Raw genomic sequence first — 26,532 nt, 5'->3', positions numbered from 1 at the left:
CATGTGGAGAAAGCCCTCTCTGCTTGTGGATATCCAAAATGGGCCTTCAATTGATCTAAGAGAGCTAAAAAACTGGACAACAGGGAATCTGAACCTAGAAGGAGAGGTGTTACCATCCCTTACACTGCGGGTGTGTCTGAAAAACTTCAGAGAATCTTCAGACAGTATGAGATTCCTGTCTTTTTCAAACCCACAAACACTTTAAGGCAAAAATTGGTTCACCCTAAGGACAAAACTCTGAGCCATAAACAAAGTAATGTGTCTACTCCATTCAGTGTAGTGAAGAGTGCAGTGAGAGTTACATTGGAGAAACTAAACAGCTGCTCCATAAGAGAATGTACCAACACCGGTGGGAGAGTTCCTCTGGACCCCAGTCCACCGTGCATCTGCATCTTAAAGCCACTAACCACTCCTTTGAAGATAGTGAAGTTCAGATCTGAGCCAGAGAAAAGAAATGGTTTGAGAGGGGAGTTAAAGAAGCTATTTTTGTTAGGAAAGAGAATCGTTCCTTAAACAGAAATGGAGGCCTGAGACATAATCTCTCCCCCATCTACAACTCCATCCTCAGACCCAGAACAATGAGAACAATATCAGGATCGTTAAAGGCTGAATAGGGTAGTTTCAGCTGAAACTGGAGACAACAGCTGTTTACAGTTTCAGTGTAGTTAGCCCCTCCCCTCAGATAGATTTAAAGGCAGTGTCCACCAGCAATCTGACCAGAACTCAAGAAGTGGCTTGGATGAGCAGCCAAACGTCTTCACTCCTACAAGATTTGTCCAGTTGACAGATTTAACTTCGTTGTTTGCTATAGTGATTCTTTGTTAAAGTCTACACATTTAGATTGAAGCAATGACTTGGAAACATAAATTTTATATTATATATATATTATAAATATATTCTATTTTACATGCATCAAAACTGGTTTTAACTTTATACTTTTCCTGTTTATTAATATATTGAATAAGAAAGCTCTTTGACCTAGTAGCAATACTGGCACGGGCACTCTGTATTTAATGTAATGTGTATTTGACCCATCCTTCAGTGGATGATTACTGCAAATGGTTTAGGGAGAAACGGGAGCAAACCAAGAAATGTGTACCTTCCCCTAAAAAAAATATTTTCATGATTTTAATACATCATTTTAATAGTGTCACTTTTTCAATACAGTAAAACTTCAAGAAAATATCTGTAGGATTCTTAATACATTCAAATAATTATTACAAAAATATCAGGGTAAAAAAGACAGAACTGAACACTTCAAAACCACTTCCTAAAACAAAACAAAAAAACTAAAAAACTGAACCACAATGAAACATTTGAGAGACAGACATCTTAAAGTTACAACAATATGGGACTTAAAGGTCCTATATTACACTAAATAGAGCTTTAAGTCATGTTATATTTCCTCAAAGATATACCTGGAGTTGTGTTTTGTTTCATTCTTATCTGTCTACATCTCCAAAGCTCAAAATGCTCTGTTCCACCTTGTGATGTCATAAAGTGGTAGTTTTCAAGTTAACAGCTCCTTTTACCTTTAGTTCAGTAGAGATTGACAATTTCAAAGCTGAAATGATCCAAATGATTTTAGTGAAGGTGTGCAGAGTTTAAAAACACAGTGGAGCACTTCCTGTATTACCACATGATGACATCACAAGGTGGGACAGAGTGTTTTCTGTTTGAGAGAAGAACTCAGCCTAAATCTGCAGTTTGTGTGTTAAACATGTGTGAATAAAACAAAAACACAGCTCCAGGTGTGTTTGTGACGAGGAAACATTAGAACAGATCAGAACATGGTGTAAAACGGGCCCTTTAAGTGCATCATTTAAGGTCGACTCCAGTGACTAAACATGGAAGGACAATTTTACAACAGTAACATGATTTTAACATTAAAAATTCAATGTTTTAGATGTTTTGTTTCAGAACAATAACAATGTCAACGTTAAAAAGGGACAACCAGATGGCACAGAGTGGTTCTGGTCGTGTTGTGAACATTAGACATCGGTAGAAATGGTGTAAAGCCACACTACATAACTTTTTGAGTGGAGGGTCGGCCATCTACCTCTTTAAATTGAGGTTATTGTTTTGCCTTGAATGTTCCACAGTATGGCCTTCATTGAGCTCCATGGAGACAAGCAAGTGACGCTACCGAGCCAAGTTATCGGTAAGAACAGATGTTTATCTGGGGATTTTACAGCAATAAAAACAACTACTAAAAAAGCTGATGTATGTTTAATGCCATACACTGGAACATTCCAGGCATAGCAATAACATCTCCATGGAGGCAAGCAGGCGATACCATCAGGCCAAGTTCTGTGGAGAGGTGACCCCGCTCACAGTGAGAATGTTTCTCAAGGGATTTTACAGCAAAAAAACATCTAGTAAAAATGTTGGAAAAATTTATTTGATGCCATACTGTGGAATTTTCCAGACCAAGCACTAATGTCACCATGGAGACAAGCAGGTGGCTGACCCTCCATGAGAAATGTCACATATTGTGCATTGTTCAGGCATTTTAAATCACTTGGTATATTGTATATATATATTTTTTTTAAGTAAATGCAACTTGGTCCTGATTTAACATAGAAAAAGCAGCACTGTTGTCAGCAGATGGCGCAAGAAGTCCAGCTACAGGAGCAGTGAGTGAAGCAGTTAAAATGAGGCTGAAAACAATAACTGCAAGAAGTAGTTTGTGATCTGTGCATTGAGTAGACGAGTCCAGTGGAGGTGGGTTTGACACATGCTGTGTGTTTGCTGTATAGTTGTGATTTGGACATTTTAAAATCACAATTTTCATCAAAAATGACTTAAAAGAACAAACAACAAACAATTCTGAAGGCAAACGTCATCACAACAAAGCGCCGCATGGTGTCGGCCCCTCCTGTGGACAGCTGCACATCACACGAGATCACAAGAGAGTAGTGCTTTTTTTTTTTTTTTTTTTCCATTTGTACTAAAATGAATACATGATGCTACCAGATCCTATGAGTATCAACGATTAAGAAAATAAAATGGGGGAAGGAAGAAAGTACAGAGCAGTGGGTGTGAAGCAGGGGATAGTGAAAGCGGGTTGATCAGCAAAATGGCGTCTTCAAAATAAACAATTAAAAATGACTCAAATACGCATGAATCACTCCAAAAACAGCTTGAGAGGGTCAGTGAGAAGGAAATGACTGTAACATGGTTAAAAGCTCTGAAAAGTCCATTTTGCAGAATAGGTTTGATTTAAAAAGATGGAGCAACATCTGGGTTATCACTGGATGATGTCACAAGGTGGAACAGAGTGTTTTGAGGTTTGGACAGAGAGAATAGAATAATGTTTTTGATGAGGAAACATTATAACACGACTATAAGCTTAAAGTAATTTAAGCAGAATATAGGACCTTTGAACCAGCGTTAAAATTTGGCTTCACAAATAAAGCCACTACCACCGGGAATCAAACCTGAGACCTCTTTGCTATATGGTGATCATGCCAACCATTAAAGAGGAGGTATTACACTCGTATGGGATCATTACTGTTAACAAATTAAATATTTAGGTCACCATGTAAACTTATACTGTTTTGAAAATACTTCATTGCCAAGTTGGAGGAGTTTCAGTTTCATTTTTAGTTAATTAAGTCACTACTCCACATCACATCAGATTTGTCAAGTTGCTGTGTATAGTTGTGTATCATGTTTTTGTATATTTATGGAGACGTGTGGAGTGTGGGTGACGTAGACTTGTGTGGAGGTGAGGAAGTGTCAAACAGTGTCCAGGAGAGATCACTAGATTACTGAAACATGCATGGATGAAACCTTTTCAGACATGTTTTTGATGAGGGAACAATATTTTAACATGGGAGAAAAACTCAATTATGCATAATACCCCCTCTTTAAAATTTGGCTTACCAAATAAAGCCATTATTTTCGGGAATCAAAGCTGACAGCTCCTTGCTACAGGGCGAGCGTGCCAACCATTATCAATCAAACAATATTAACAGAAAGAGGCAGTTTTACAGTAAATATTTTCTTTTTAAAAGGTGCCACATGCCGCTTTACATTTATTCTTGATATAATAATTTCATCTTTCAGTAAAACAGTCACTTTTTTAAACAAACCTTGAAATCTGCAGCAGAAATGGGGTCGCTCCGTTCACAGTGGAAATGCGTCGTCCCACATCGAGTCATTTCAAACTAAATTATGACTTGGTTTATTCTCTTTCCTTCATTAAGTCATTAAGTGTAGTAAGATTTAGAGATTGTCCAGGTAAAATATAGTGGTTTTGTGGTGATCTTTGTCACTGTTGGGCTTCCGTAGGTGGGTCTGTGGGGGGAGCGGAAGGTTCTGATTGGTGGGTGATGGAGGAGGGTGTGGCCAAAGTGGAAAACCAGGAAGACATGGCAGACTTGGCGCTGGTTAAAGCTCCTTCTAAAGATTGACCTGAAAACACAAAACATTTACTTATCAAAACTAATGTATGGATGTTCTAAGGTCTAAGTAAAAGGACAAGCAGCACAAACTGGCTCGTACAGGAATTTTCAAAATATCCACAGAAAAGTGATTTAAAGTGAGGAATGTCAGTGAGGAAGAGTGAGGAATTTCAGGACTGTGGGCCTCAAGTCGTTCAGTCGATGGAGTCTTAGACCAAAATGTGAGTTTGTCAAATGATCATTTTATTTGGATGAGGAGGATTCATGTGGAAGCAGACAGGAGAAGTGAGTGAGCTGGAGAGTTTGTATTTTGTGGTATTTATATGTCAAAAGTCACATTAAACTCATGGTTACAATGAGTTTAATCCCAAATTTAATCTGTCATATTGTTTCTATTTTCTGCATAAATAGTTTTTGCATGAACTCCCCCTGCAGGTGTAGTCTTGTGAGTGCAGTTTGGGTCATACACACTTTCTAGTCATCTCATCAATTGTCAGGACATGTTGTTAGTCGACTACAGCCCAGGGCGATTTTAGATTACATTTTGACTGAAAAGGCAATTAGAAGAGCGCAGGAGACCACACCAGTCTGTCCCCCTAAAAAGATCTACAACTGAAGACCATTTAATAAAAAACTTGTGGACCAAAATTTTATATTTGTGCCTCTGTGTTAAACCTGCATTTGACCCATTCTTTCACGTCCCTGAAGGATGGGACAAATGCAGGTTTAACCCAGTGTCTGGGTACTTTTTACAATAGTGATTTTTGTCATTTTTATGTAATAAAGTCTGAGTTGTAGAGAGCAGAATAAATGACTGAGGCCGAGTAATGATCCCGTCTGTTTCACACTGCTTCTGTGGCATGAAGTAGTTTCAGTATTATCGCTTATTGCAGTATTCCTCTGAAGTGATCTATGTCGTGCTCCAAAAAGTGTTAGCTGGAGGATTATTGTGCATGTTTTTGGCTAATGGTGTAAACCAGAGGAGAGCCACACAGACACAGGGAGAACATGCAAACTGTAAATGTTACTATCTGAGACAACTGAATCAGTCCTCTGCATCTCCCCTTTACTTTGACGAGCGCTTAACTACAAACCCCTGCAGTGTTTCCCATAGATCTGATTAAGATTTTTAATTTGAAGATTAAAGATTACATTTATACTCCACACATTGAATGATAAAATGATTCAATGTAATGCAGTCGTTTTAACCAGTGTCGTCTCTTTTATACATTTATGATAAATACAATAAGCAACAAAGTCCAATTTTGCTCTGCCAATGTTTAGTCCATGTTCTTTTTAGACTCTGAGGGAGTATTTTAGACCACGGGAGCCACCATAGTCTCTTCTGTTTATGGGGGTATGAAGTTTTAAGGAAACTCACGAAAAAAATGAATAAAATGAATTTAAACAACTCATTTTCAGGAGCCTGAGATTAATTTGAACATTCAAAGGTGAGAGTGACTAACTGAAAAAACTGTTAGCTAATGCTTAGCTAGCTCGTGAGTGTAATGTTATTTAAGAGGGACTTGTTCAAACCAGTTCTAATCAAGTCATTTCTTTCTGGTCAGATTGTGTTAAAATAAAGCTCATATCAAACTAACAAAGCCTCAGACAGAGCAGTGTCTACAGTTAGCTTCACATCCCCAGGTAATGTTGATGGCATCAGCTGCAAAGTATCAACTCTTTCTCACCGACTGCCTTCCCCGTCTGCACCATGCTGCGGCTCGTCGTCATCATGGCGTTCCCGATCTTCTTCCCTCTTTCACTGTTCTGCACTGAGCTGATGACACAAACATAAACATGGCTTTAGCGAGCACAGATTCACTCTCTTTAGATCGTTGAGCGTAGATTTCAGATTGTTATTTTAGCACAGACTCTGCTCTCAAGACGAATGAACTGTAAAAACACAGAGGAACACTTCTGAATACCACCTGATGATGTCATTTGGTGGAACATGGCATTTTTAGGTCTGGAGGGAGTGAAGGCCGATAAAGGACTGTTTGTGTAACTTTTCTGGTTCTGCTCGTCTTCATGGAGATGTAATTGTTGCTTGTATATATTCAATTACATGTTTTTATTGCTGCATCTTAAAAACATATATTCTTACAGGGAGTGGGCTCACCTCTCCACAGATTAAACCTGTAACTTGGCCTGTTAGTGTCACCAATGTCTCTCTATGAAGTTTAATGCTATGCTGTGGAACATTTAGGCCAGGGGTGTCAAACACATTTTCACCGAGGGCCACATCAGCACATTGGCTGCTGTCAAAGGGCCAGAAGTAAAATAAATGTAATTTCTTTTTAAACTTGTTAATTAACTGTTTCTGTATTTATTACCGTGCTTATTCAAGTTAGAAATATTGATATGCGTTTGCAAAGATGTAAAACTATGGATGTGTAACTGTGTATCTCCTGATAAAACAACATTTTAAGACCATCATACCTTTTAATTTATCCTGTCGAGGGCCACATTTGGCCCGCGAGCCTTGAGTTTGACACATGATTTAGGCAAACCAATAACATCTCCATGGAGACAACCAGGGGAAAAAGACATATTGGACCTTTCATCCTGACCAGAGGCTGCCTCCACAGTGGCACTTTGCTAATTTGACGTCTTCATAATATTTTTAGAGCCGTTCTCTGCAGAGCCGGTTTATGGGTCTGTCAGCGTCGGACATTATTTATGAAACTCACTGGACACGATCAGGTTTCGTTTCCAGGAAGTGGCTGAAACATGAGCACATTAGCAGCTAAAGCTCTAGTATAAGGTTTCCTATACCACTGGAACACTGTGTACATGTGCTAATGCTAATGCTAATGCTAATGCTACAAGTCCATACAGCAGCAGTGGAAGAAGGACCCAATTTGTTACTAAAGTGAAAGTACAAATATACTAGCAAAAAATACTCCAGTAAAATTTGACCAGGAATACAACAAGCCAATCAAGATTAAAATGAACACACTTTAATTTGAATGTTTAGTACCAGATGCCCTCCCAGAAGTAACCACCCTCTCAAATATGCCTGGTCGTGTCAGCTGCTTGCCTCTGTAGATATATTTAATGTCATACTGTGGAAAATTTAGGCAAACCAGTAACGTCTGCAGGGCCTCTACCCTCTACCAGAAAAGTTACATAGTGCACCTTTAATATGTTTTTTTATTCAGACTAATACTCACTGTGAGAGGCGGAGTTTAACGTCAGCGACACTGTACTGTCCCTGGAACGGGTGTCTGCAACAAGAACACATCACAATTAAACTTCTACAGCCAGATGCCCTCCCCGTGTGTCAGATGCCCTCCCCGTGTGTCAGATGCCCTCCCCGTGTGTCAGATGCCCTCCCCGTGTGTCAGATGCCCTCCCCGTGTGTCAGATGCCCTCCCCGTGTCTCTGTGGGGTATTACTCTGTACAGATCTAAACCACAGGGCAAGTTTACACAAACGTTCATTCATGGGACTCCTATATTATCAGTTCTCTCAAATGTTAATACTCCTGGACATGTTACTGGACAATTTATTTTAAACCACAAGGGAAATTACGCAAGAGCGCACAAATAACTATGTAAGGTCACATCCGTGGAGAGGCAAGCCCACTCAAAGTAAAAATGCATGTTTTTAAAAAGGTATTTTAGTGCAATAAAACACCTTTAATTAAATAAGTAAAATGATATTCTGCGTTCTGTATACTGTGGAATATTAGTGGCAAAGCTATAACATCTCCATGGAGACAAGCAGGTGGCAGAATCTTCACCAGAAATGTTACACAGTGAACCTTTAATAACAAAAAAATTGTATCAAAGGAAGGGTCAAATATGGGTATAAATGTAATCTTTTGTATGTTTTTTCCTGCCCAACTCATACGGCCTGTGGGCAGGTTTATTTTGACACAATGTCCAACGTGCTCTCCAAAACAGTTGTTTCTTTGTATGTGGCCGTCTTTGGTTTTCTGGAAAACCATTGTCATTCAACTTCACAGCTGCAGGTGTTGGTATTTACCGCTTGCTCTCTGCCCACAGTTTAAGACTATAGCAAAAGACGAAATTAAATCTGTCAACTGGACAAATTGTTGTAGGAGTGAAGACGTTTCACTGCTCATCCAAGCTGCTTCTTCAGTTCTGATCAGATTGCTGGAGGACACTGCCTTATATCTACCTGAAGCAAGTTGTCCAGATGACAGATTTAATTTCGTCTTTTGCTATGGATCAGACCTGGATGACTGAGGGATTACACACAGTTTAAGACTAGACTGAAAATGCACCTCTTCTCCTTGTCCTAATACTAGACAGGATATCTTGGCGTTTTATTGATGTTTTAGTGTTTTATTGTTCTTTTCCTCTGTATAGTATCACGTGTATATGTGTTTTTTGTAGACTTTTTATGTGAAGCACTTTGGTCAGCTGAAGTTGTATTTAAATGTGCTATATAAATAAAACTGAACTGAGTTGGAAGGCATCATCTCCTCTTACACTGGAAATCAACAGTTGGCCCGTCCACCACACACGGATTAACCAGGTTATGCCCTTTATGAAGGTAGAGAAGATAATGTATTCCGAGAAGTGTATCAAACATATTTTTTAGAATGTGGCTACCATTTACTGACTGACTGTCCCAGCTAACCCCTACTCCCTTTCTTATTTTATTTATATTGTTTTATTACTTTATATCCTTGGTTTGCTTTTATGTTTATTGATTTATTGTGTGATGCCTTTATGAAACCGAAATCTGTGTACAAATAAACAGACTCTACATAGTGTTTAGGTGGTGTGTCGTCCCTGTGTTTTACCCTGCAGTGATGTGCGTCATCCCCGAGTGCTTGTTGCTGATCCAGACTCGATAATTGTGTGTCATTTTCCAAGCTGTGATGAAGGGGGCGCCATAGTCCGCTAAAAGACGCTCGTTATCTGGACAGAAGAAAGGATGGACAGGAAACAGTCAATTTAATTATTTTTATTTGATTTAAGCCCAAACAGAGTCACCAGACAGAGGCTGAGAGAGAGGACGATACTGGAGCTGTTTACAGAGAGTGGTGCAGGACGAGGAGGACTATTCTCCATATGCACAAAGTAAACAGAACGTTAAATGATTCAAAAATCTTGACTAGTTTTAAAATTCTGGTTAAGTTTATCATTTTACTTCCTGGTTGGACATTGGCTGCAGATGTGACATACTTGGAGGTAATTCCTTAACCATCACGTAGCAACCATAATGTTAATATGAAAACTTGTCTACAGTCATTTTCACACTGCCACCATTTGGGTCAACGTAAAAGAACATTCGTCCCAAGAGCCGTACGTTTGGGTGCACACACTGGAACACAGTAAACAGATGCTCCGAGAGCACTGACAGTAACAGTAAAAGTGCTTGGAATTGGGCAAAAAAGTGCTTGGAAGAAGGAGAATAGTTTCCTCCTGCCTCTGCAGGTGAGCCTGGGTCTGTGTGTCTTACAAAAGCTTTGTTTGGGGTGAATGATGCTTGGTGTATGTGAACAAGACCAACCCAAAAGTAAAGTAAACAACAACAACTGAATCTAGTGCACACTGGGGTCCATCCACAGAGCCACTAACATGTCAATTTACACAATAGTTATGATTAGACTAATACAAATAAATGACACCTTTACTTTTAAACTGTCAGAAAAATGTCCTCCTTGAGGATACAGAGTCTCTGCATTTTGGATGGAGTTTTCAGTGTTCATAACAGAGGCAGAGGGAGTCTGTTTTAAAACTCAGCTCTACTTGCTGAATTTTTGTACTTTTCAACTTTTTTCACAAACTGCCACTTACCTGAAGTTAAACTATGATAAATACTGACCACAGGTACTATCCCACCAAACAAAGTCAGAATTAGAAAATCATGAAAACCTGTCGTATGCACGTTAATGTTACTTGTTGCATTGTGTTTGGAGAGTGCTAATAAGCCTCAGGTGGAGTTTGTTGTGTAACTCAGTGTCAGCTCTGTTAGACTGCAGATGTGCTGACCTGGTTTATGGTTAGTATTTCTGAGCCAGGTTTTGTTTCATGTGGATAGGCCCAGATTACAAAGGTCAGTGTCTGTCTGTGTAAATGACAACTAGACAAGACAGTAAAGAGAAGAGCCAACAATATAAATATAGAGCAAGACTGTGGATCCAATTAGGTACACTTGAAGGCCCTGTATCTGTTTATTTCTGTGTATTTAGATAAAATGTGCTTTGCCCCAGTAAAGATATATTGTATAAGGAGCTCTTGAGGTCAAAATATGTCCACTGTGTACTGTCTGCATCTAATTAGAACAGGGGTCACCAACCTTTTTTTAACCTGAGAGCTACTTTATGGGCACTGAGTCATACGAAGGGCTACCAGTTTGAGACGCTCTTCTGAAATAACACATTTTCTCAGTTTGCCTTTAGTTATACATTATTAATAATGATAAATGATAATCATCTATGTGAACACACTGATCACATTGCAAGACACTGATCACATTAATGATTTCTCAAAATAATTATCAACAATGAGCAAGGAGGGAAACAGATATCAGTATTCAGCACTTTAACTTTACTAATCTTAGTAATTGTTAAATTTCCAGATGACACTTACATCACTACATCTCATAGGAAAAGTGTCCCATTTTCACTATCCATTGACAAACCTTTTTAACAAAACATAAATAATATACATTGCACCATGTTTCATAAAGTTATCAATTATGTAATGTTAAAGAAAAATAAGCTTACACATTTTTAAATAAATCTCGGTTGCGTTGAGTGACTTTTTCACCGGTGTCGTGAAAAAAGCCTGTTGTTTACCCAAAGCTGCGTTTAGCTCTGGGCTTGTTCTGCCCATAGTGTGCGCCCCCGTGGGGAGTGCGCGTCCCCGTGGGTAGTTAGTGTGGAGTTTTGTGAAACGTAGTGAAGTGTCCCTCCACATTGTGCCGCTTTGCCGTCACCACAGTCGCTCCGCAGATGAGATACGCGCAGGTTTCTTTTACAGTCTTAAATCGTTGTGAAAGTGATCTCTTTATTTTCCACCATGTTTTGGAGTAAGAAACTGCATTCAGCGCATCCTCACAGCGCTCGTGAACGGAGCACTGGTTTTGTCATGCGCACAATACTGACCTTTGAAGTGAGTAGGTCAAAGTTCACCTTAACTTATCTAAACTTCACGTATAATGAACATATGTTTAAGATATTGTCATTTTTAAATCTATATAAACGCAAGGGTGATAAAAAAAAATATATATATAGCAAGAGAATAAAATTTAATTTTAGATGCAGCTCATTAGTGAGTTTTTAGAACCCATCTGCGGGCGACTCATGTGGGGCTTGGGGGCGACATGGCGCCCGCAGGCACAGGGTTGGTGACCCCTGAATTAGAACATGTTTTATTGTTTATTGTTGTTGAAATGTGCTTTAGCATGCTTGTTGTTGTTAGGTTTACTGTGACAGAAAGCTGCTTATCAACTCGAGGTGAAAATGCTCTAAATGCATAAGCTGAGTGAGGAATAACTTTGGATAACTGCAAAGCATTTAAAACTAGTTCTATTTTTCATGTTTTTCAGACAGTAAAAATCAGGATAAGCCTTTAAAGCAGACCTATTGTGCTTGTGTCTGTGATATAGATATAATGTATGACACCCGTGGATCTTTACGTAAACGTAAAACATTTTAAATTACAATACTGATCTAAAATAACTTAATAAAAGAAACAAGTCCGCTGACTTCTGCATTAGAAAGGGCGGTGCCCAATGGGAGCTGACGTCGCCGTAAATGTCATCACAACAAAGCGTCGCATGCTGTCGGAGCCTCCTATGAATAGATGCACATTACACCAGCAACAGCAGTTGTTTTTTTTTATTTGTACCAAAATGACTACGTGACACTGCCGGAAATCATCAATTAAAAAATAAAATTTGACAACGAAGTAAGAGCAGTGGGTGTGTACCGGGGATGGTGAAAACGGGTGTTGATTGGCAAAATGCTCAAACATGCACAAATTACACCAAATACTTTTCTAATTTAGGGCCTTCTCATTGACCCTCTGAAGTTGTGTTGTTGGTGCACAGTCCTTACCCTGGTGCAGAGCGGAGGCCAGCAGAGAGTGCAGATACAGAGTGAACTGAGCGCGTATCCACTCGTCTCCCCCCTCCCATCCTGTCCCATCCAGAAACACGTCATCCCTGTTCTCAGTGACGTGTTTCACCAAATAATCCACAAATCTGAGATCTGCTGTGGTCAGAGCCAAAGCCCGGCGCAAATCTGGGTCCTGAGTCTGGATACGAGCCTCTTCCACCTGAGAAGAACCAGGAGAGGAATGGAGAATGTAAGGAGGAAGACGGGAAACGGTGCAGTCAGGTTGAGTCCTGGTTTGAGTCCTGGTTTGAGTCCTGGTTTGAGTCCTGGTTTGAGGCCTGGTTTGAGGCCTGGTTTGAGGCCTGGTTTGAGGCCTGGTTTGAGGCCTGGTTTGAGGCCTGGTTTGAGGCCTGGTTTGAGGCCTGGCTTGAGGCCTGGCTTGAGGCCTGGTTTGAGGCCTGGTTTGAGGCCTGGTTTGAGGCCTATCTTGGTTCAGTCTACAGGGTGCAGTCTGGTTGAATCATGTTTGAGTCTTGTTTTTTATTATTCATTAATAAATCATTGGATTGGCTAATCTGCTCCATCACCAACTCACTCACACGCCACATTCATACTAGGCAATGTGGGTGCAGTACCTTGCCTAAGGACACAACACCGCACTGTGGCTCCTGGTGTTTCCTGCGGTCTCCCATCTAAGTACTAACTAGGTCCAGTTAACTTCTGAGATCTGACGAGATGAGGCTTTGACAAGAGCACGTGTACATGGTTTACAGTAGCCCTTGTTTAGTCTACTGGGTACAGTTAGAGTTAGTCCTGGTTTAGCTGGTTTGGTTTTCAGAACAGAACTAGGACTGAACCAGCACTATAGCAGGACTGAACCAGGACTGAACCCTTATATTAACAATAGACCCTCACCTCTATAACCACATCACTTAGGTGGCGCTGTTGTCTGAACAAGATGTTGGTTGCTCCGGCAACAAACCCTCTGATGGAAATGTCTGAGAGCAGATGGTGCTGCTGCAGAGCCATGTACGGCAGGCACAGGTAACCCTGAGATTACACAGAATAATACAGATTAAAGCATTACACATTTATACACCTCAACAAGACAAGTTTAGAATGACAATGACTACACATGTACAGTTGAAACCAGAAGTTTACACTATATTAAAAGACACAAATGCTTTTTTTTTCTCACTGTCTGACATAAAAAACAGACTATACTTTTCCTCTTTTAAATCAATCAGGATTAACAAAATTATTTCTATTTGCTAATTTATTCTATTTACATACAGTATTACTATGCATTTAAACAATTTGAGAAAACCAATGTAATGATGTCTTGTCTTGGGACGCTTCTATTTGCTGAACATTTGAGTTAAGAGACACATGTGTGGATTTCTTCTAAATGTGTGGACCCTGCTGTCTAAAGATGAAAAACAAACACCAGATGAGGTTATTTCATATGATAATAAAGTATACTGTAGTACCTTAGTGAATATGGCCAGTGGGAGTCCATACTGGTCCTCCTCCAGTCCTGACACCAGCCCCTGAGAAACCCCCCCAGCACCCCCCAGAGGCTGAGAGGTGATGGGGGTCCCGGTCGGAGACTCAAAGGCGTCTGGGATCTGCTCGATCTGGTAACGATCCGGTTCTAGGGGCTGGTCTAAGGTCTGGTCTTTGGTGTCATCTAGAACACTGGGGTCCAGAGTCTCCCAGTCGCTCTCAGAGGAGTCTGGTGAGGTCCGAGAGGGGGGCTTCAGGAAGTTATTATCTGAAACAAAAAAATACAAAAAATACAGTATAATGATTTTTAAGTACGGGATTTTATAGAAGATGTGACTACAGCATTGACTTTTGTAACTAGTAGCCCCGGTTTAGCCCCGGTTTAGCCCCGGTTTAGCCCCGGTTTAGCCCCGGTTTATCCCCGGTTTATCCCCGGTTTAGCCCCGGTTTAGCCCCGGTTTAGCCCCGGTTTAGCCCCGGTTTAGCCCCGGTTTAGCCCCAGTTTAGCCCTTCTAAAATGTGGTTTTGTACTGGTTTAATTTTGATTAGGTTCTTGCTACTTCCTGGTCTAAAAGATGGTTCCATCCTGGTTCCGTCCTGGTTCCGTCCTGGTTCCGTCCTGGTTCCGTCCTGGTTCCGTCCTGGTTCCGTCCTGGTTCAGTCCTGGTTCAGTCCTGGTTCCGCCCTGGTTCCGTCCTGGTTCCGTCCTGGTTCCGTCCTGGTTCCGTCCTGGTTTAGTCTTTAAGTTCTCGTTACTTCCTGGTCTAAGTACTGGTAGTTTAGTTTAGTTTAACTCTGGTTTAGTCAATGCACATTTCAAGGTTTTCTGATTGTAGCAGTAATCGTAGTAGTCATTATATCAGCAAAAACAGTAGTAGTACTAGTAGTCGTTTAGTTGATTAGACCATAATGTGTATAAGTGCATTAATTATTTTATTTGGATCATAGGGATTTATATGGGATGACAGCAGAAAGGAGAAGTGAGGGAGGTAGCTTGGTATTTTTTCTTATTTATATGTAAAAAAAAAAAAAAAAAAAATCTGATTAAACTCATGATTCACAAGTTTAATCTGTCTTTATAAATACATTGTTTCCTAGTTTCCTAGTTGCTTTTGCACGAACTCCCCCTGCAGGTGTAGTCTTGTGAGTGCAGTTTGGGTCAGATACAGAGATATGTAATAGTTTTGAGAGCTTTTGGGACATGTCTTTAGTCGCCCAAGAATTTCTTTAGTTGACTACAGCCCCAGTATTAGTAGTTGTAATAGAAATAGCTTGCCTGTAGTAGTGGTGGTTGTACCGCCACAGCTGTCCCCATTGGCTCCTGTAAGTGGCATCTTCTTCTGATTGGTCCCTGTGCCGGCCCCCTCGCTCCTCTCTGGCCTCTGGTTGGTGGATTGCCCCGTGTCCCTGCTCCCCTCGTGCTCTGATAGGTCAGTGACAGACACAGACACAAACTCTTCGGCCGCAGATCCACTTTCAGGCGAAACACTGGTGTCTTCAGAGATACTGCTTCTGGGTTTGTAATGAGACGAGTCCACCAGGCCGTGCTCCACTAAACCTAAGGACAAAAACAAGCAAATTGTCAGATTTAAAAGAAGCAGTACCAGATTGTTCCCATGTATTTGAGCCTCTAGTGTTGTCACGATACTAAAATTCCAAACTTTGATACTAAGGAATAGATTCAATACTCAATTCTGATGCCATGATGATGGTAAAACCACTCATTTATACAAGAGAATGTGATTTTATACTTGTACTTACACCTATAATATTTATTATTATACTTGATCTGATACAGCTCAAGATCATTCTAAAGCTGTTCAGCAAAGGTTCATTTCTGTCCTGTCAATTGGACTTTTTTAGTGTCGATACCTGTGAAAAATTAGTATCTAGTTTCGATGGTATCGATTAGTATCTGATTTTGGATACTTCTGATGACCCTTCTTGCCCCAGTACAGATATATTATATAAGCAGCTCAAGGTCAAAATATGTTTGCTGTGTTCTGTCTGCATCTAATTACAAAGCATTTTATTCTCTGAGAATCAGGAAGTGTGTGTTAGCATTCTATGTGTTGCTTTGGCCTCTGAAAGTAGTGAAAAGTGCTTATAAACTCATCATAGTGAGTAATTAGGATGCTCTGAATGCATAAGGTCAGTGGGGAATAACTTTGGATCACTGCTTAAAATACTGTTTAAAATGAACTAGTTCTGTTTTTCATGATTTTAAAAGACAATAAAACTTAGGTACAGCACCTTTAAATACACATATTAACTTTTAACTGTTTGTAAAAATATGAATACAAAGATGTGTATATGTGTGATATTTGCATTAGTTATTGCATGCTTGTTGATGTAAACAGACAGCTGTGCAGAGGGTTTATCACAGGCCTGTGTGTGATAAACCCTCTGTATAGGCCAGATAATCAAGTTTGTTCATCATTTCAATAATAGATTAACATTAAAAGTCCTATATTACACAAAACGAACTCTTGTGAGTTTTAATGTCATAATGCTGTTACCTCATCAAAACATGCCTTTACATCTCCAAAGTTCAATCAAAATGTTTTGTTTCACCTTGTGATGTCATGGGGCAATATTTTTCATGTTAACAGCTTCTTTTACCTTTAGTTCAGTAGAGATTGGAAACTCTAGGCCTGAAATCATCCAAATAATTCTGGTGAAGGTGTATGGAGTTTAAAAACACAGTGGAGCACTTCCTGTATTACCGCATGACATCACAAGGTGGAACAGAGTGTTTTCAGTTTGAAAGAATAACTCAGCCTAAATATGCAGGGCTTGTATGTTAAACATGGCTGAATGAAACAAAACAAATTTCTAATTCTGACCTGGAAACAGCGACAGAACTGTCATGAGGGCTCCCACCAGTCTGTTCACCGGAGATACATAAAATAGAACCTAAAAATGCAATTAGAGAAATACACTCGTTAATATATTGAGTAATTACTCATTATTTAAAACTACAGGGGGTATTTAAAGTCTTACCTTCTTTTCCAGCAAAATAAGTTTAAATAAGATAAGGACCTGAAACAGGACACATTCAGCTGGTGTTAACATTATATATATTATTTATAATGCAGGTTATTGGTTGTGTTTAAAACATTTTACCTTGTGTTGAAAGTGCAAAATTAAATCTCTTGGGGATAAACCTGAAATTAAAAAAAGAGAGAGGGTCAGAGGAGCAGATGATACAGAGGAGAGGGTCAGATGGAGCAGAGAATAGTTCTTGTACCGAGGTAAACTTGAGACCCCTCCAGAGCGGACCCTCTCAGAGAGCTGTTCATGTGATCGTACAGCTCCTGCAACATAGGCCCAGACAATTCAGTGAAAATTCTTTAAATTAAGTTCACAAAATCTAAAACAAAGGATCTATACCTGGTTTTCCCATGTGTTTGAGCTAAATGTGTCTGGCCCATATAGATATATTGTATAAGCAAAAATAAGTCCTCTGTGTTCTGTCTGAATCCAATAACAAAAAAATGTATTGTCTGAGAATCAGGAAATGTGTGATTAGTATGCTGGTTGTTGTTAGCTTTACTGTGACTGCAAAGCTCTGGTCTTTTATCGTGGTGAATAATTAGGATGTTCAAAATGCATAAGGTAAGTGAGGAATAACTTTGGACAACTGTAAACTGTTTAAAATTGAACTAGTTCTGTTTTTCAGGTTTTTTAAGATGGTAAAAATCAGATACAGCCCCTTTAAAAGTTGATAAATAAACAAACCTTTAAAATGGAGATTTGTGAAAAGTCTTTCTCCTCAAAGTAGGCGTGAGTGATGAGCTGTAGTTTGGCCTGGAGCAGACCGTACAGAGGCTGAAACAACAAAAAAAGAAAATACTAAATGAAAAGGAATACATATTGGCATTAAGGTCCACTATGTTAGAAGTTTGCCACGTGCCTGTCTCCATGGAGAGGTTATCACTTTGATTACTGTGCTTGGAAGGTTGCACAGTACTACATTAAAGTGGGGGTATTTTACTTTTATGGAGTATTAAGTGCTAACACATAACATATTTAAATCACCATGTTAACTTTTATTGTTTTTAAAATGTTATTACGTTATTTATGATGAATATATTATGTTTTACAAGTTTGCTCTCCACGTTAAGTCACTCCCCCTTCAGAGCACTATCACAACATAATCCACGTGCATCCCGCTAATGAAACTACTGCACATCACATCAGGTTTGTTAAATCGCTGTGTACAGTTTTGTATCATATTTTTGTATACTTATGGAGAATTGTCGGGTGGGAGCATGAGTGACATAGGCTTGTGGGCGGAGCCTTGTACAGAATCTTTCACCTAAGATTCGTGCGGAGGGTTCAGGGAGAGATCACTAAATTACTCAAACATGCATGGATGAAATCTAAAATGTCTTCAGGCATGTTTTTGATGAGGGAACAACATTACAACATGGGAGAAAGCTCAGGACAATTGATTTTTGCACAATACCCCCATATAAACGTATATATCTTGCATTTATTCAGTTACCAGTGTGTAAAACTTATCCATCTCCATAGCGACAAGCAGGTGCCACCACCAAAAAGTGGAACATTCCAGGCAAATCATTAACATCTTCACTGAAACGAGGGTTACATAGTGAACATTTAAGCCAATTTAGTACAGCATCAAACCTCATGGAGACAAGAATTTGGCACCAACAGGTCAAGTTACATATCAGGTCAGTGAAAAGGTGACTTACAGGTGCTTTTCATGCATTCTTACTGTAACTAAATAAATCCAAGGTAAATAGGTTTAATGCCATACTGCGCAATATTCCAGGCAAAGCAATGACATCTCCATGGAGGCAAGCAGGCAGTGGACTGTCCACAAAGAAAGTTACACAGTGCGCCTTTAAAATAAGTGAACTTCAATAACAGCCTTACCACTCGGCTGAGGACGCAGACACTCTTCTGAACGGTTTCTCTGGTCACGTCGGCCTGTCGCACTTTCAGAGCCTGAACACACAATACATTATACCTTTAAAAACACTGTATTACATATTTGACTCTGAATGAGATGCTCTGAAAAATAAACCATTATGAGCTTTTACTGGGACTAAATGTGAGATTTATGTTCGGTCCTGGGTCGGTCCTAGTTTAGTCCTGGTTCGGTCCTGGTTCGGTCCTGGTTCGGTCCTGGTTCGGTCCTGGTTCGGTCCTGGTTCGGTCCTGGTTCGGTCCTGGTTCGGTCCTGGTTCGGTCCTGGTATTACTGGGGCTCGATTTGAGATTTACGTTTTAATAATAGGATTCTGTGCAAAGTTCAACATGTTTTTCAACTTTTCTTCACAAACTGCCTCTTGATCGGTGTAAAACTATTATTTACACTTAAAACAGGTTTTATCCCGCTAACTCACATGTGTCAAACTCAAGGCTCGGGGGCCAAATGCAGCCCACCACGTCAAAAGGTAAATTAAAACATATGACTGTCTTAAAATGTCAGTTTTTTACATCTATGCAAATTTGAGTGCAACCATTTTACTGACGTGGCCCTCGGTGAAATTGAGTTTGACACCCCTGCTCTAACTCAAGTAGAAATTCAAGCACTGTCGAAACCTTTCATACACATGTTAAGTTGTTTTTGGATTGATATTGCGGGTTCCAATAAATACAATTTTAAATGTTGATTTAAAAGGTTATGGTTCAAAATAAATGCCTTCAAAGCATAATATTTGTAGAATGTCATGTGTGTGTAGCTTTGAGCCTACCTTTGCTTCTATTTGTCTATAGCAGGACACGCCGTACACACACTTCTGGTCTGCGCTCAGAGGAGGCAGGTGGAAATACACTGTGTCTGAAATACAACACAAAACATTTAATACAATCACATGTTTTTATTAGATTAAAGGTGCACTGTGTAACCTTTCTGGTGAAGAGTTTGGTCCACTACCTGCTTGTTTCCATGGAGATGTTATTGCTTTGTCTAGAATGGTCTGCAGTATGGCATTAAAGAGGGTGTACAGTGGTGAACCGCGAAAGGTGAACCGCGAAAGGTGAACCGCGAAAGGTGAACCGCGTTACAGTGAGGGGCAACTGTATTATGCAAATTTTTTCTTTTTTCTTTTGGAGCTTTCTACCATGTTATAAGGTTGCTCCCTCATCAGTGATCTCTCCCAGGTCTGATCCTAAAATTCTGTAATGAAGCGGATATCTGAGCCAGCATCTTTTTCAGTATCGGCACCGATATCAGATACCAGATACCAGATACCAGATACCAGCTTGGGATCGGTGCATCCCGATTACATACAACACGTTTAAAATAGAAACTGCAATCTAAATGTTGACACAGCAAAAGGAACAGGGCATTTAGCGGACACAAATGACCAGACAGTTTGAATAAGGGATAATATTGACACAGCTCTGAATCTGCAGGTTTGTACATATTACACACAGTCAGTAGTTTGAACTGTGGTCAAACAGGTTTAAAGAGAACAAACCTGCTCTATTCACAACAGCTGTGGCCCATAATCATCACAATGTACTGAAGTCACAATGGAGACGTGAACAGGGGGGTTTTCTCTTGGGAAAACTGCTCCAAATGTTGAACATGTCATTACAGTATGTGTAATGGACTAGTGTAATGTTATTGTTATTGTCATAAAGCAAAATGTACATTCCAGGTACTAGTATTATCATACTAAAATTTAAAACTCAACTTTGATACTACGAAATAGACTTGATTCTCAATACTGGTTCTGGTACCACAATGACAATAAAAACAATAGACAATAGAATATGATTTTCCAAATTAAATGTTGGTACTTTGTGTTCTATTCCATGTGTGTTATATGTGTGTAATCCTCAGTGGTCCATGGGTGTATACTAGTCTATGTGTCTTATACTTGTGAAACACACAAAGAGACATCATTATAAACATTCAGGAAAAGGTTCATTTCTGTCCTGTCAATGTCTTTTTTTTATATCAATACTCGTTCAAATCTAGTTTCGATACTAGTTTTAGTATCAATCATCATCTGATTTTTAATACATTTGACAGCCGTATTCAAGACCAGTTATCTAAGTCCAATTATCCATATAATTTCCTCTATAATTTATTAAATAAATAAGATTTAAACTGCATGATTCAGTATAAGATGTTTTGTGCTACTTCTTTTATCCCATACATTATACAGTATGCTCCTCATACAGCCATTAGTAGAAAAAGATTTTTAAAAAGCTCAAAAAAAAAGCTCAAAAAAAAAGCTCAAAAAAAAAAAAAAAGCTTTTAGCTCAAAGATTGACTAAAATAAAAGTGTGTTTTTTTTCTTTTTGGTTCTGTTTATTGGACTCAAAAACGTGAGGGGGCTTGCACTAAGGACAGGAAATGTTGTTCCTTTGGCCATAATCTTACACAGTATGGCAATAACACTGATTGAGGTAGAGCAGTGTTATTGTCACGGAGACTGTCTATTTCTATAGAATCATGCAGGTGCCACCTCCAGAAAGTTGCATACTGCACCTTTAAATGTATTTGACAACATAATTATTTTGGATGGAAGAACCATAAGGAAGCAAATCACACAGAAACAACTACTAATGAGAATCCTCTAGAATCCTAATGAGTGAAGGAACTAAGTAAAGGAACAATGTACAGAGTAACACCTGCATGGCTCTTATTTACTGGAGTTTAAACAGTTTGTGCTAATGTCCAGTTTGTGCTAGCACCCAACACAATTTGTACATGTGTAATTACAATATGACGTGTGTTGTTTTTGTTCCATCAGAAAGAATTGGAGCTGACCTTTGGCCCTGAAGCTGCTGCAGATCATATGACCTCTGTCACATAATGCAGAGGCACGGTCAGATTCTAACCGTGCAGTGGAGTCAGGGTGCACTCTATGGTGGTCAGAGTTAGGAAAAGGTCATCAGTGATATCAGTCTATGTCAGTCCCAGTGTGTCCTCAGTGCATCGGTCTTTTTGAACACACTCATGAAGAACAATGGAAATAGAAGAGACATCAAATGGGTATTGTAATATGGGTAAAAATAAAAAGTATCAAAAATCTGATACAAATTGATACTAAAACCAATATCGAAACCAGATACTCGTTTGAGCAGGTATCGATACTGAAAAAGATCCATTGACAGAAATGAACCTTTCCTGAATATGTTTATAATGATGAGACTCTGTGTGTTTCACAAGTATAAGACACATCAACTAGTGTACACACATGGACCACTATGAACCTACTGCACACTGAGGATTACACAGATATAACACACATGGAATAGAACACAAAGTACAACATTTAACATGGAAAATCACATTCTATTGTCTAAAGAAATAGGGTTTTTATTATCATTGTGGAATCAGAATCAGTATTGAGTATCAAGTATCAAGTATTCTTTAGTATTGAAATTGAGTTTGAAATTTTAGTACCGTGACAACACTAGTATGTATATACAGTCGTGCAGTCAATGATCTTATATCCCAGGTAAATACATTTTACAAAAGCGAAAAGTTAATTGTGAACCACTAATCAATAACTTTTGGTTCTTGCTATGGATTTTAACCAAGTTCAATATGGGATATTGGCTCAAAAGATCTATACTGGACCATACCAATTTTCTAAAAACCAAATTCTACAGTCTTTCAAAAAAGTTAACCTCAGCCTCTATCAACATGCAAACCAGTGACAACTTTATTCACTAAATTCTAGATTTAGAATTTTAATAGGTTTCAAAGTTCACATTTTAAAACACATCTAGAAGAAGTGAAACCGTGAAACCTGAAATAACAAACTAACACAAAAATCACATTTCAGAATGTGTTTGTACAGATCTAAACTACAGGATGAGCAGTTTTATGAAGAATAAGACAAGAGTGTTTGTCATTTGTGGAGGAAATGATGGTACTTTAAAACTGCAGTCTTTGAGATTTGTTAATTGTGTCCATTCGATAACGATTAATTGTGCACCCCTAGAGGACAGGCTTAAAGTACTGAAATTAATCTTGATTTAAAAATAATAAAATGCACATTTCACCCCAAACCTTCCAGACTTTTCTAAAGCGCTTTGTGGCAAGTAGCAGATGTGGCGTTTCAGTCTCACCCTCCTGGTAGTTGTGTGCTCCGTCTGGCAAAGCGAGGAATGGCAGATATTTCCACTCATCTGGGATCAGTCCACTGTCATGTTCTCCATCAGGGACCAGAGGAGGGTATGAGAACTCCACCTGATTTACAAACACAGGACACACATCAGAATATGCATTATGATGTTGTCTGGTGAGGTGGTAGTAGTGATATGTGGCATTAAGCTGTCAGTATAGGCCACTCTATGTTAGCTACAACCGGTGCATAGTGGTCAAGCCGTTCCCTTTTTCAAATTTTCTAAATTTGATATTGCGGTATTGCAGTAGTATCAACTCTTCCACTAACCCCTAGTTACCCACTTGATTCAAGTTCTGTCATTGTGCCCTTAGGCAAGACACTTCACCCATCTTATCTAGTTTGAATGTGGTGTATGAATGATTGCTGGTGGTTGCATACAGTAGTACTACCAGCACTTTGAGAGGCTTTGACATTACAAGTATAAAGGAATTAGTAGGGCTGGAGTCGACTAAAGAAACTTTTGGTTGCCCTGCCGATCACCTAGTCAACTAAAAAGGTGTGTATGGCAAAAGCCCTTTGTTTCTCTGCGTCTGACCCAAACTGCACTCACAAGACTGCACCTGTAGGGGGAGTTCATGCAAAAACAGCTACTTATGCAGAAAAAGTACTAGGAAATAATGTATTTTTTATAAAGACCGATTAACTTAAGTCGTGTGTTAAATCAGACTTTTTACATATAGATAAAATATCAATCTCTGCGATAGAAAATCCTACCATGATCATTAGTCGTCTAATGCATATTTTGATCAGAGACTCCATCAACTGATTAATATGGCTGAAGTGCCGTACGGCTGCAGTGCTACAGCCCTACAGTGCTACAGCACTACAGTCATACTGTAATACAGCCCTACAGCTGTACAGCACTACAGCCGTAGTGCATTTTAAATAAATACAAAATAAAATAGTCCCTTGTACCTCCTTTTATTGTCAGCACATATGGAGAGCAGAGTCGCCTGTGTAGTGTAGTTTACTGTAATAAGAGACCCGTCTGTGACCTGAGACCTGATCTACTACAACCCAAGCCACTGTCTGTGCTATGTCTCTGCATCACTTCAATGCATATCCCTGGAGTTTAATACGACCTCTGACAGGCACTGGGCAGTGGGGGGCAGGTGCAGTCTGTGAGGGGCAGATGCAGAGTGAGGGCCAAAACAATAGCCCTTTAACAAGAGGCACTTTCACTAATTGACAGGTGCTAGGCTGGTCTTCTGTCACTGTGGGGGAGTCCCAAAACTGGAAAAAACAATACGTCTGCATTTAGATTTAGAATTTGGGTTAGAAAGCCACAAATAGTACAAAGAAAGAGACTGCATCACTGGCAACATGACTGACAGTGTGGACACAGTATCTGCTATGCTGTCAAATAAAAACATAGTTTTTGCCTAAAAATGCATAGAATTTTGTGTAGAAATGACTATACACCAAATGTATTTTTCTTTCATTGTAGAGTTACAGTTTCAAACCACTCTTAGTTTTAACCAGTTTTGGTATCACTGAAATAATATGTCCTGCCGATCGATTAGTGGACTAAAAAGGGGGCGTGGCAAAAGCTCTCAAAAAATATTACGTATCTCTGTGTACTCTGTGTACTGACCCAAAATACACTCACAAGACTACAGCTGCAGGGGGTTCATGCAAAAACAACTATTTATGCAGAAAAAATACTAGGAAATAATGTATTTATATAAAGGCAGATTAAACTTGTGAATCATGAGTTTAATCTGACTTTTACACATAAATACAATCCATCCTTAGATTACCACACAAACCTTTTCCCCATTGTACAACAGAGACTCAGCTGGTATTTCATTGTAAAAAAAAAAAAAAAAAAAAAAATCACACATTTTCTGTTTTAACTCGACATTACTCATTGATAATGTTTCCAGTCTGAAATCAGCCTGACACAGGAAGTAATCAATGAGATGAGAGCAGTTGTTTACATTGTTAGTGCTGCAAAGAAGGAGCAGATGCTTGTAATAAAACACACACAGATTTTGCAGACACATTGAACTGGAAGGATGTGAACACTGGAAGCTAAAGGAGCAAGTTACATAATGCTGACAAACCAAGAACCATCTGATGTGAACCAGAACACACCAGGACACGCTAGAACACACCAGAGCACACAATAACACACAATAATACACAAGAACACACCAAAACACACCAGAGCACCAGAACCGAGCACACCAGAACACACCAGAGCACACAATAAGACACAATAATACACAAGAACACACCAAAACACAACAGAACACACCAGAGCACCAGAACAGAGCACACCAGAACACACCAGGACACGCTAGAACACACAAGAACACGCCAAAACACACCAGAGCACCAGAACCGAGCACACCAGAACACACCAGAGCACACAATAACACACAATAATACACAAGAACACACCAAAACACAACAGAATACACCAAAACACACCAAAACACACCAGACCACACCAGAGCACACCAGAGCACACCAGAGCACACCAGAACACACCAGGACACACCAGGACACACCAGGACACACCAGAACACACCAGGACACACCAGGACACACCAGGACACACTCACATAGAGTAACATGACGAAACACGGGATAGTTTGCATTTCGGTATGAATTAATCTTAATCTCACTCTAGATCTCAGTTTTGCATTACATTAAGAACATAGCGTCTAAATAGAAGTGCTAGTTAGTCAAATTAGCTTTTAATGAGGTGTTTTCTCACCTGACAGCCCTTTTTGTGGTGAAATCCAACCACTACGATGTGCAGCACGGGTCCCATATTAGCTTCGTCTTTCTCGTGCATCTCCATGCTCATTTTTGGTCTTTTTAGGCTCCCAAATTTGATTAAAGTCCTCGGGTGATTTCAGACCCAGGGCCCGGGACAGACGAGGCCTGGAGAGGAAGTTTAACCCCAGAATGATGCGGTAAACAGCGGGCAGAGGGAGACAGGAGACACGGGAGAAGCGGTGGTGCTCTTCCGCTTTACCACAGAGACACCGCAGCGAGATGATTCAAGCCCACGCCTCACAGCTTCGTTTCAGTTAAGGTCTACGCGCTTCCGGTTTCGTCTAAAAATAAATGAAACAAAGTAGCTTTATTATAGTAGTAGTATTAAATAATAATAATAATAATAATAATAATAATAATAATAATAATAATAATAATAATAATAATAATAATAATAATAATAATAGTCGTCGTCATTATTATTATTATTATTATTAGTAGTAGTAGTAGTAGTAGCAGTAGTAGTAGTAGTAGTAGTATGTTTATGTTTATAGTAGTATGTTATATACTTTTTTGGACGCTTTAAACTTTTCAAATTATAAAAATTTTGGTACTCTGACATAGAAGCATTAATTTTTAATTTTGAGGTTATTTAGTAAAAATAACTATCACAATTATTCTTTACTTGATTATTTATTTACATAAATCCA

General features: G+C 39.3%; 2 protein-coding genes across 3 annotated transcripts in view; one reads left to right on the top strand and one right to left on the bottom strand.

The window, feature by feature from the left end:
- Positions 1 to 26,532, top strand: part of lsm5 (LSM5 homolog, U6 small nuclear RNA and mRNA degradation associated) — a 160,048-nt gene that overhangs the window by 120,860 nt on the left and 12,656 nt on the right. The window lies entirely within an intron of this gene.
- Positions 1,156 to 26,137, bottom strand: avl9 (AVL9 homolog (S. cerevisiase)). 2 transcript variants are annotated; one of them, XM_055230213.1, is made up of 17 exons: positions 25,818 to 26,137; positions 23,034 to 23,154; positions 19,691 to 19,776; positions 18,868 to 18,939; positions 17,704 to 17,793; positions 17,213 to 17,279; positions 17,089 to 17,129; positions 16,966 to 17,004; positions 16,809 to 16,878; positions 15,239 to 15,520; positions 13,947 to 14,230; positions 13,372 to 13,506; positions 12,457 to 12,676; positions 9,190 to 9,307; positions 7,586 to 7,639; positions 6,101 to 6,189; positions 1,156 to 4,419 (listed from the first exon to the last, which is right to left on the bottom strand). In XM_055230213.1, the coding sequence occupies exons 1-17, from the start codon at positions 25,908 to 25,910 to the stop codon at positions 4,277 to 4,279; spliced, it is 2,004 nt and encodes a 667-aa protein (XP_055086188.1). In that variant the 5' UTR covers positions 25,911 to 26,137; the 3' UTR covers positions 1,156 to 4,276. The 2 variants fall into 2 exon arrangements, with proteins under 2 accessions (XP_055086188.1, XP_033841983.1); XM_033986092.2 differs by having other exon boundaries at positions 15,260 to 15,520; positions 25,818 to 26,072.

Source organism: Periophthalmus magnuspinnatus, chromosome 20, assembly GCF_009829125.3.
Source record: "Periophthalmus magnuspinnatus isolate fPerMag1 chromosome 20, fPerMag1.2.pri, whole genome shotgun sequence".
NCBI classification, from domain to species: Eukaryota; Metazoa; Chordata; class Actinopteri; order Gobiiformes; family Gobiidae; genus Periophthalmus; species Periophthalmus magnuspinnatus.
Note: the sequence above shows the minus strand (reverse complement) of the source record. Positions and strands in the feature narration are given on the sequence as shown.